This window comes from Chrysochloris asiatica, unplaced genomic scaffold, assembly GCF_000296735.1.
Source record: "Chrysochloris asiatica unplaced genomic scaffold, ChrAsi1.0 scaffold00389, whole genome shotgun sequence".
NCBI classification, from domain to species: Eukaryota; Metazoa; Chordata; class Mammalia; order Afrosoricida; family Chrysochloridae; genus Chrysochloris; species Chrysochloris asiatica.
Genome location: NW_006408907.1, coordinates 1,839,756 through 1,851,983, shown reverse-complemented (window position 1 = coordinate 1,851,983; position 12,228 = coordinate 1,839,756). Strand labels below are relative to the sequence as shown.

Genomic DNA, 12,228 nt, shown 5'->3' with positions numbered 1-12,228 from the left:
ATAATGTCATTTTTATCTTCTGTAGGTCCTTGTGAGTCAGAATCAACTAGACAGCAGTGGTTTGGCTTTGTCATGGAGTCTCTTCTGCCTGCCATTGTTTTGGTTTTAAAATTGAGTTATCAGTTCTGTATTGGTGCTTCTTTAAAGGGCCTTTTTTTCCAGGGCTGATATTTATGTTTTCTTTTCTTAAAAGTAATATTTTATTGTGTTATCAATGAAGGTTTACACAGTCGTTTATGTTTCCATTCAAGAATTTCTAGATAAATTCTTCAATGACATTGATTACATTTTTCACAATGCATAAACTTTCTCATTATTTCTATTCTGGTTGTTCCATTGCCACTCTCCTAGTTCACTGTCTCCTTATATATTGAACCTAGTTTTAAAGTACTTTTTTGACCATTTGGTGTCAATATTTTATTTTATTAACTTTTTAGTAGTATTACGATGTTGTATCTAGAAGTGTGTGTGTTTATCCCATTTCTTATGTTTCATAGAGCTCATTGAACATGTGGCTTGATATTGCGCATCAGTTTTGGAATTATCTTGTTGAATGTTGCTTCTTCAACATTAAATTTTTGCCTGTGTCTGTCTTCTATGCACATGTTAAACTTGTCACCTTGGCCCTTATACTCTTGTGTTTATATCCACCATTTTCTTTCCTCCTTCTCTGTGAGTCAGTCTGTATAGCGTTCTTATCTATCAGCAAGTTTATTAATCCTTTCTTGTGCTATGTCCATGCCATGGAAACCCAGTGAGATATTAATGTCAGCGAACTCACATTGAGAATATCTATCATATATAAGATACTCCATAATAATCAATATTTGACTTTTTCTAAATCCTGGTGTGGCACTTCACAGGAGCTCTGGTAGCGTAGTGGTTACGAATCGGGCTGCGAACCTCAGGGTCAGCAGTTCGAAACTACCAGCTGTTCCGCGGGAGAAAGAAGAGGCTTTCTGCTCCCATAAAGATTTACAGCCTTGGAAACCCTGTACTGGGTCGCTATGAGCCAGAACCAACTCCAGGGCACATGATACTGCAAAGCCGTTTGAAATGCAAGGTGAGTGATTCAAGCTCACCAGTTGCTCCTCAGAAACCCTATACCGGGTCGCTATGGGTCGGAACCGACTTGATGGCACTTCACAGCAACAACCTATCAAATAATAACTATTAATATAATTTTAGAAATAGATGAACATAGATTTGCGATGATTTTACCTATTCTAAAATAGTAAAATTCCTGCTTTCTATTCTGTATATGTAGTATTCTTTTTATATTCACATATTTTAGAGTTTTTAACGTCTTTTCATTTGTTAATTATAATTTTTATTATAAATAATTGCATTCATCTGGAGGAAGTAAGAAGAAAAGATCTGAAAAGCAGGGGTATTGATCTTTCAGGAAAGGCTACATTGAGGGGGAATGGCTGTGAGGAGGCATTTCCTGTTCTCAGACCGGCCAGAGCACTCTGGTTGCCATAGAAACAAGACGTCAAGATGGCGTCCTGGATGATGACGTTTCAATAGAGACTGACATGATCTGGTGGGAGGAGCAGGTTGCCGCCTGCAGGTTTTAGAGACTTGGCAGAGGTGTTGGATGCTGCCTCCTGTGTGGGGAGGCAAGTCTCCACTTTCGCGTTTTGGGACTGGATGCCCAGCTGCCTCTTCAAGGAGAAAGACCATTCATCGTCCCGAGTGAGCGTGCTGTTCTGTTTCCGGGGTGTCCTGGAGGGGGTCTTGGGTGGTCGGAGAGGAGAAAAGAGAACGTGCATGTGCACGCGCGTGTTTGCATGCATGTGTGTTCACGTGTGCATGTTTGGCTGCAGCTGCCGCGGAGTGCATATTGTGAGTACTACTTGAGGTAGTTACTGTGGGTCAAGTCCGTCCTTTGAATTCCTAGCTCCTATTAGGAACCAGATCAGGCTTGTTTGTTTTCCCAGGCTTACATCCACAGTTCGCTGACTAACATGGGATTCGGTGCAAATGAACCTCCATTTGTGATTTTTGCCTGAACACCATATTGCTTATAGGATAGTTGTCAGGTGTTGCTTTTCGAATTCCTTCTGGGTTAATTAGCATTCCAGTATAGAATAGGCCTTTTCCTTATCTCTTGTCTACCCATCTGCTTATGCATTTATTCATTTTTGTGTTGATTTGTGTTAGTAAGACTCATAGGTTCCTATTTTCTCAAAGGTTTTCCATCTCTTACTCTCATTGCGAATTTTGATGCATATCCTGTGCTCAAGGTGGCCTTTGGAAACCCTTTGAAGTGGATCTCTATGTCTATGTGACACCTTCCTACCAGTGGGTTAAATGTTGGGCTGCTAATGGAAAAGTGGGCAGAATGGAAAGATTTACAGTCTCAGAAACTCTGTGGAGCATTTCTACTCTCCCCCATAGTGTCTCTGCGAGTCCAATAGACTTCTCATTCTCAGAATTGGGTTTGGGGTTTTTTGGGTTAGATTTCTTTGAGTATGTATTTTGCCCTCTGAACCTCTCCCCCCATATGTAAGGCAAGTAATGATGCCTACTCCAGAGAATTGCTTTGAGGTTTTGAACAGAAAAAAGCAGGGAAATCAAAACAACAACAACAACAAACAAAGCATCTGTAGCCCTCCACAAACACCCCTTCCCAGTTCCATCTGTGCCTCCTTCCTTTCATGAACATCATGCTCATGACGGTAGGCTAATGCTCTACCTAATCGAGAACATAGTGGGAATTGCACCAGCAAGCAGGGCTGAGACGCCATTTCATAGTCTGTGAGCTTCAGTGTCACTGCTGTGTGCTGGAAGGGCTTGTCTGATGGAGCTGGGAAGAGGAAAAGCCTGCGCAGCTTCCAGTTCACTGAGTGGGGAGAGGCCAACATGGTCCTCAGCCCTTGCCCTTCCGCTTTATGTACTTTTCCTTCTCTGACCTTTCTCTCTATTTCTTGTGCTTGCTTATCCTCCTACTCTCCCGCCTGCTGCAACACTAGAGAATGACATTAAGAATTGAATACGCAGACACTTGAGAGAGCCAGACTTGGAAGGGACTGTTTTGTTTTTCTGGGTCTCTCAAGTTTTCCACTTTTACCAGTTTCTATTGCTCATTGTAGTGGAAAATATGTTCAGTTTTCTTTTCTGACAGGTTTGCTCCTTCCACGGGTTCCAGCTCTCTCAGGTTTTACTGTGTACATCATTTTTTGTAAAATTTACTCTTCAAATGTCATCTTCTATAATTAAGGACAGCAATGAGATGATATCCTACTTAGAGGTTTGTAAAATGTTTCTTGTTAACAAACATCCTATTATGAACATCCATACCTATCAAGCAAAGGGTCATCAGAACCCACCAAGAAGCACCTCTATAATCTTCTCCCTTGAAAGCCCAGAGAAACGATTCTGCTCTGCAACAAAAGGGCCCCCAGGGTCTGGACTTACTGGAAGGTAACTAAAACCACCACCACCCAATGTGGTGCGTGCAAGCAAATGGACTGGATGGGGAGAGGGTGGACTTTCCCAGGAAGGGTCCATGTCAATAGTGGGATTACGCCACCCTCCTGGCATGAGATCTATTTTGTCAGCATGCAAGCCCACATTCAGTAGCACACTGAGGTTTTGGGAGTGGAGACCCAGAGTACAGAGAAATGCTTTCTGAGAAGCCGTTTTATAATATTTGATATCAGTCTGCTCCAATTTCTGCTTCTTGACATGCATTCTCCATCTTCACCCAGCCCTTACAGCCCCTTTCATTTTGATGCAGAAGAAATGTCATAGAAGATTCATAGAGTTCTTGAGAGGCGACGAGTCGGTAGCTATGAGAATTTAAGATGTTAAGTTTATCTACTTAATCCCTGATTTCTGGAAATCTACACATTAAGCTGATATATTTCTACCAGTGTTAATATATTCTCTCATTGTTTTACTGAATGCCTCTCCCTCTCTCTGTAGGACGAGACACTCCTTCAGCCTTAGGAGGACTCTCCTTTGATAAGAAGGTCAACATCTCATGAGGACTCCCGCTGTGTGCACTGGCTAACATAGGCAAATGAGGTAGGATCTATGTATGAGAGAGGGATCATACAATGATATGCTTGAAATAGTAGTTTTCATTATCTGCCTCCTTTCTAAATACAGTTGCCCCAGTTGTATGACCCACTCCTTCACCTCATATTTTATTCATTGAAAGAGTTGTGGCCTCTTCTGGAAAAGGATTGACTTTAGGATCACAGGAAGGGGTATTCAGACACGCTCTAGGTCTGGGTGGTTGTCTGGAGAATCATTGAAGGAGAAGCCGGCAGGTGGTACGCTGCTAGCATGGCCTTGAATATATAAAAGCAAATGTGATGACCCATGTTATGGGTATTTGGCCATTGCTAATTCCTCTGTTTTTTCTGTTTTCTGCCCTGTTTTTCTGTCTATTAATAGATCTGTCCTTTTCCTATACATACCTTTAGGTAACTGTTTCTTGGAGTTGATCAAGAAAGGTGATTTGGATTCAAGGTGGGTATGAGCAGGAGCACCAGTGCTGATTGAAGTGGAACTGTTAGCAGCAATCTGGTGAGACCAAATCATATCGTAGACTCAACTTTCCAGAAACGTCAGCTCTCCCATAGTTCTGCACAGGAAATTGGGGTGGTTGAGCCAAGATTGTGTCTGTAGGGTAATTGGTAAGTACTGGGGAGGGGAATGAGGAGGGGAGTGATGCAAACAGGGACCAAGAAGGTCAGAAATATTACATAAACAGTGTGGTAGGTTTGCAAAGTCAGGTGTTAGATAGAGAGACCAGAGTGTATGTCCGTCTACCCAGAATTCGAATTCCTCATGTGTTTTTGTTTGGATGTGGGTTTGCTATAGAGCTTGGCAACATCGGAAGCCAGAAAGGAAAAGAATATTGCACCAGATCAGTGCAGACTGATGTGAGAATGGAACCTGCCTGGATAGATTTGTAGGGTATAGTGGTGCCCACCAACATTGGTCCAAAAGGGCTAGGTGCCCTTTTATTCCTCTTACTCTAACCCAGCTTCTATACTGTCCTTGCTCCTATTTAATATAGAGAAAAAAGTGTGGTGGGATCTGGGTAAGATATTTTTTTTGGCATGCATGAGAATGTGGAAGAGATAAAATGAGATGTGCTTTCTACTAGTCTCCTTGTACCGCGTAACTGTTCTATATTTTTCATGTCCTTTTATAAGACTACATGCATACAGCAGTACAATTGGAACAAACTCAAAGCCCCATTTCCTTCTTCCAACTCAGGTCCATCTCCAGTGGTAGCTGTGGTGACATTGGAGTGTCAGGAGACCATCATTCTCAGCAGGTCTTCAACCAGAAACCGTCATCTTCTAGCCGGACTGTGCTTCTCCCCTCTGTCTGTTATACTAACAGAGATTTTGTATCTGGATAAGGGAATTTGTGTGTGCTGAGCTGACAATTGACTCTAACGCTTGCTTCGTAGGACATAGTCTAACTCAGTGACGGTGTGTTCAAGACGCTGGCCTCTGATACATTGAACACTAAGGCAAATACTGAACAGGGTAATTGAAGTAAACATCAAGCATGTCTAAGAACAAGAGTAGAGCTAAGGGTAAGGCTAGAAAGGGGGCTGGTGTAAAAGCTAAAGCAGGTAAGGAGGCTCTTGGCATGGTCAGGCTGGTAGCCAAGACCCAGGCCAAGGCAGGGTTTGAGACCGGTCCAGTAGCAGAGAAGAAAGCCAGGTCTAAAACTAAGATTGCTTCTGAGCAAAGGAAAGAACGAGTCCGATCAGAACCTAAGTCTACGGCCAAAGCCAAGTCTAAGGTCATGCCTAGATCCAAGCCCAGGACAGGGAAGGAGATCAGTAAAACCTTTGGTCCCTGGGCTGAGAAAGAGGCTACTGTAGTATCCTGTTTATCTTCTGTGGTTAAGGCCAGTGTTGCATCCAGGTGCACATGTAAAGATGATTCTGGTATTGATGCCTGGTTCTGGGATGGGGAAGAGGCCAGTATTGGCTCCTGGTTCTGGAATGGGGAAGAGTTTGGTGATGGTGTCTCGTCCTTTGAGGAGGAGTTGAGTATAGAGCCTGTGACCGAAACCAACTGCAAGCCCATGCCAAGGGCAGAGGAGGAAGAGGGAGAAGACATTTTTGGAAACTGGTTTTGGGATGGAGATGAGACTAGTTTTGACCCTAATCCTAGATCTGTGAGCAGGATAGTTAAGGCCAAGGTTGAAGATGGATTAGATGAACAAAACAGACCCAAGGACTGGTCTGAGGCAAGTATCTGGTCCAACACCATTGCTGAAATTTCAGCAATGTTAGCATTGAGGGCAAGGCCTCCTTCCTACATTGCCCTGCCCACAGCTAGGAAAAACACCCTTTCTTTGACTGCAGCAGAAGTCAGTTTTTGTGAGGGCACTACCATATGCCTGCAGTCAGTACAGGAGCACCCCTTTGATTCTGAGACTTGCACTCAGACCATAGAGGAGATCAGAAGGCAACTCAGGATCAGAAAGTTGAATGGGATTAAGCCATTTCCTTGTCCTTGCAAGATGGAGTGCTGCCTGGATTCTGAGGAATTTGAAAAACTTGTAGGCTTACTTAAGTCAAATTCTGATCCTGTCATTCACAAAATAGCTCAAATTGCAATGGGTATCATTAAAGTTCATCCATTTGCCCAACAATTCATTAATGAGTTGGGTGTGCTGACAGTTATTGAAAGCTTGCTCAATTTTGAATCCCCTGATGTGACAAAGAAAGCTGAAATTACTCTGAATCCCATTTCAGTGCGTGAACGACGGCGCATGATTGATATACACGTTGTGCACATGTGTAAGGAAACTGTTTCTTTCCCCTTGAACTCACCTGGACAACGATCTGGATTAAAGGAACTGGGACAAATCTCCACTGATTCTGACCATCACTGCATTGTTTCCTGTTACCTTTCAGAGCTTTTCCACATACTGGCCCAGGGAAATCGTAAAACCAGAAATCTTGTTTTGAAAGTACTTTTGAATATGTCTGAAAATCCCACTGCAGCAATAGATATGATTGAAACCGAGGCATTATCGGTATTGAAGCTCATCTTCAACCAGAAAGAGGCCAAAGCCAACCTGGTTTCTGCTGTGGCCATATTTATTAATATAAAGGAGCATATCCGAAAGGGATCGATTGTAGTTGTTAATCCCTTGAGTTATAATGAACTCAAGGCCATGTTCCGTGAAATTAAAATGATTATAGAGAAACTGTAAAATAATCCAGAAATGAAAGAGAAAACGTGGGCCAGTCTTCAAACTTTACTAAGCTGTGTGTTCCCAAAGAGCCTTACATAAATTGGGGTTCTTGTACAATGTGTACATTATCAATTGCATCTTTAACTTGATGCTTCTTGTGATAGTGTTTGAGCTAGACTGTACTTGGGTATCAAGTGAATCTTGCCTCTTGAGCTAAAAATGCCAGTTGATTTTTATCTTGTCCGGTTTGGGTAACTTTTAACATTGTTTGTAAGTAATTTGTGTGCCAACTTTGTAAGTTATCTAGTAGTTTGTCCTTTAGCATCTATATAGAGTGTTTTGTAGCTTTCTGTGGCAAATAACAAAAAGCAAAAGGAGAAAGAAAGCCTTCGAATTTATAGTACAGTAGTAGAAGTAAAGGCATATGCACACAAAAATATAAGCAGCAGTTCCTACAGCATAAGTATATGCTCATTGACAAATGTGCCCTCTTGTTACTTAAAGGAAGCTGGGATTGCTGTAGTATGGACAGTTTCATGTAAACGGAATAGCTGTTACTCCCGTAGTTCCCTGCGTCTGACAACTAATTCTACAACACACAAATGAACCTCAATCTCAGTCAAAATGTAGTATTTATTTCTTAATGTTAGTAGCTTGTCTATTTGATCTGTGTCAAAGTTTTATCTTACAGAAAAGAAAGTAGATTTACAGAGAAGATGTTTTTGGAGTTGCCTCCTCTAAGGCAGAAACTACTGGCATTATGTGAGGTTTTTGGGTTTTTTTTTTGTTTTTCTCTTTCTCACTAATTTCCTATGAGATACACTACTGGTATTTGTTTTTATTATAACTCATTAGTCTGGGTACTCAGCAATGAAAATTGTCAGGTGCCCCCGAGTCAGTTCCAACACTTAGCGACCCTGTATTGGGATTCCAAAAAGCAGCTGGTGAGTTTGAACTGCTGACCGTGTGGTTTGCAGTCTATTGCTGATCCTGCAGCACCACACAGTGAGAATTACAGAGGTTAAATATTTTTTCCTGGGTACCTACATGTAGCAAATTGTATGGCTGTTTTGTCTGATAACCATGTTGGTCTGACACCACACCCATTCTCACCTTACTACCTTAGAGTCCTCCTTCACTTTTTCATGTGGTGGTCTTCAAGTCTCAGTGCCTGTTTTTAATGGCTCAATTCTGCTGTGCATGGTGTCTCTGCCAGATTTGCAATTCTTTTTTTTTCCCTAAGTTTTTATTGTGAATTATGTGATAATTTACATGTTAGAACATTAGCTTTACATTCATCCTATCGTATTTCGTTTCATTGCAATGATTACAATCCCCTGCATACATCATCAAACAACCAAAGGGCACACCCCACAAACCTGTCCCCCGGCCGTCAGCATACAGCCCCTGTCCCTCCTTGAGTCTAGAGTCCCCAACTGCTCCATCTCTCCACGTCATTGTCTCTGCCTCCATCTCTGGCATCAATCCTTCTCTGGATAGGTTTCCGCACTCCACTTTTCTCACTTAATGGCCCCATGGACATCAGCTCCTGGACTGCAAAATCAACCACTCCCCTCCTTTTGTTACAAAATGTCTACCTTTACCTTTCCAACACTCACAGTCAGTCCTGATAGCAATCATTTACAATTGGACCACAAGAGTCTTATCCCCATCTCCTTTCATCAGCCGCATCCAGACAGGTTGGAGAACACTCAGTGGAGATTCTACCTTTCCCCGCACCCTCAGGAACTAGGTTCCCTATTGAAACCTTGTAAGCCATTCACTTCTTGCCTTTGCCAGCCTCCCCCCGCCCCCCATTTTGGGTAGCCAATGTCTAAATTGCTCATCCTTGTTGATCCTGTGTACCAAGGGATTGGGAATCATCCTCGCTTTAAAGATTTGTTTCCTCCTTTGACCTACTGCCTCCACAATATAGGTCAAGTTTATCAAATTGTAGTGGAATACTCTTTTTTTTTTTCCCTCTAGTTGAGTTCTGATCATCCAGCCATTGAAGCCAGGTCAAGTGGGTACTATCTGCAAGTATGAGTGTTCTTGTGTATCTCCCCTCACTTCATATCAGCTGGATGCTTTACTCTCCACTCTAGTCCTCTGTGGCCAAGAAGTCCCAGATCTTGTCATACTGTTGGCCCACAGGTCTCAATCCAGGTTAACAGAAGTCTATGGAATGTGGTCGGACTTAGCTCACAACTTCATTGCTTTTCTCCCCCACTTCCCCTTATCTGTGACCAATGTGGTCAGCAATAAGAACACATGCCTGCTCGTGTATTCCCTTTGAGTTTTAGTCTTGGAAGGGGTGTTGACCTGAGGGGACCTGATGACTTGCCTTGAAGGCTCCAGGGTGAACATCTTGTTTGTTTTGTAGTAGTCAGTCAGACTGCCATTATTGTTTTGTTTTGTTTTGTTTTGTTTTTTTCCTGCTTGTCTGTCTTTCAAGAAGTATCTCTGTTCTTCTAGTCGCTCCAGGCTAGTTTCCTTGTCCTTTCAAGTGGAAATTTCCCACCTCAGGAGGTTCTGGATGGGGTTCAGGATTCCACCTATGGTCTTATGCAATGCAAAGACTCTGCAGGAAGACTCTTTCACTGGGCAAGTTCTAGCCCCAGTATTCCAATCAGTTATAGGCTGAAGACGGACTTACAAACTTTGTATGGTGATGTTTCTGGATGTTCCTTTCTCTCCCCCTCAATTGTCTATTTTACAATAATAGGTAAGGGAAACCAAGATTCAAAAGACAGCCAAGCCTCTTAATATTATTTCCCCACTTTTACCATTCAAACCATGCCTCAATCCTTGTATTCCAGATCCCTGTTGTTCCAAGGTTGTGCTTACATCATTGTTTACCTCTGTCCCATTTAGCCCTTGCAAACCTGCCTAACTCTTCTCCTATCTGCTTTGTTCTTCCTTTGCCCTCCTCCTTCTAGTGTAGTGCCCCAAACATAGCACCCAGACTTACTTGTGTCTATTCCCTACCCTATGCTCCACATTCCCTTTCCTTCCCTCACCCTACTCCATATACCCTGGTAACCAGCAAAGAATTTCCCCCCTTTTAGCGTGGGTACTTTTTCTTCATCTTTTACGATAATGGTTCTATGCAGTATTTCTTCTTTTGTGACTGACTGATTTCACTAAGCATAATGTCCTCAAGGTTCATCCATGTTATGCAGTGGCTTGCAGCTTCCTTGTTTATTCTTCAAGGTAGCATAATATTCTATTGTGTGTATGTACCAAAGTTTGTTTATCCTTTCTTCCATTGATGGGCACTTAGGCTGTCTCCATCTTTTTGCTATTGTAATAGTGCTGCTATGAACATTAGTGTGCATATATCTACTCATGTAATGGCTCGTTTTTCTTGTGGATAAATACCAAGTAGAGGAATTACTGGGTCATAAGGCATCTCTATTTCCAACCTTCTGAGGAAGCGCCATATTGTTTTCCAGAGCAGACCTGCAATTCATAACATTTAACTTTCTCTAAGTCAACATGTTCATTAGGCTTTTGACACCTCCTGGTTGGAGCTCAGGAGAAAAGCAGTCTGGATAAATGTATGCATTTGGCCTGTCCGTGTCTGGTGAACAATAGGTGCTCAAAACTTTGTTTAATGAGTAAGATGTATGTAGATTGGGAGTCTCCAGCTAGTGGAACTTTGTATATATCCTTCCCTATTAATATGCATTTCCTGCAAAGAATTTGAGTAATTGTATATGTTGTTTGATAGGCTTTGTGTAAAAAGTCAATTGTAACATTAATTTTTGGGGAACATTTATGACTTATTCTCTTGTGTAACATAGGGAAGACTGGAGAGCCCCATCTTTTACTAGGAGGTAAGCCCTCTTTCTGCATTTCTATGTACCATCTACAACGGCATGAGTAAACTTAATCAAAGAAATTTAGACCAACAACATGCAGGTTCTGCAGCACAGTACAGGAAAGGTCAGAGAGGGGTTGCCTCTCAACCCCAAAATAGAATTGTGTAAGGAGCTCCAGTGGCACTGTAGGATAAGGACTGGTCTGCTCTCTACAAAGTCGGCAATTTAAACCCACCAACCACTCCTTGGGAGAAAGATGAGGCTTTCTATTACCAGAAAGATTTGCAGCCTCAGAATCCCCAAACAGGTTTCCTATGCATTGGAACTGACTTGGCATCACACAATAACAACAAAGGCATATATGGTCCAGAAAGTATTCCCAGGGTTTTGGTCTGTGGCAGAGTTCTATAAGTCTTATGGCAGATAGTGCAATCCATGGTCTGGACTAAAGGGAAAGTCTCCATATGTGAATGTATCGGGTTACATACCTTAAGACTCTTACACAGTTAAGACAGAAAAATGAAATTGTACTCTAAATACTATTTGTAACCTATTTTCCCCTAACAGTATATTGTGGAAATCTGTCCATGTCAATAAATATACTTCTACCGTATATTTTTGAATCATGTAATATTTTCCTTATGTTATCTGTTAGTAAGTTGGAAATTACATAACTTTTTCTTTGCATACTTTCTAATCTATACGTATATACACAAATTTTTTTGTGTGTGGTGTTCTTCAACCTCTTATTTCCTGAATTCAGTATTACACAGATCTGTCATATACTTTTTATTTAATAGCTTTGTGGAGGTACAATTGACATATCAAACTGCACATAATTCCTAAGTTTAGATATGTGTACACATGCATGAAAACATCATAGCAATCAAGAAAGAGTGACTATATCCATTGCCCATAGAAGTTTCTTCATGCTCCTTACTGGTACTCCTCTTGTTTCATTGATTTCCTGTTTGACTTCTTCCTCTCAGTGTGTGTGTGTGTGGGGGGGGGGGGGGAAGGGTGTTGCATAGCTATACTTTTATTGTGTTTAATTACCTCACAATATTCCATTGCATGGTTATAGCACATGTTACTTATCTACTCTCCTGTTGATGAATGTCTAGATTGTTTCCAGGTTTTGGAGATTACTAATAGAGCAACTGTAAACATTTGTAGATACATGATTTTATTTATTTTGCACAAATAACTAGGA

General features: G+C 41.7%; 1 protein-coding gene across 1 annotated transcript; it reads left to right on the top strand.

The window, feature by feature from the left end:
• The first annotated feature begins 5,541 nt into the window (after positions 1–5,541).
• On the top strand, positions 5,542–7,209 carry LOC102812264 (protein BHLHb9-like). The gene is made up of 2 exons (XM_006876542.1): positions 5,542–5,781; positions 5,890–7,209. The coding sequence occupies exons 1-2, from the start codon at positions 5,542–5,544 to the stop codon at positions 7,207–7,209; spliced, it is 1,560 nt and encodes a 519-aa protein (XP_006876604.1).
• The last annotated feature ends 5,019 nt before the right edge of the window (positions 7,210–12,228 follow it).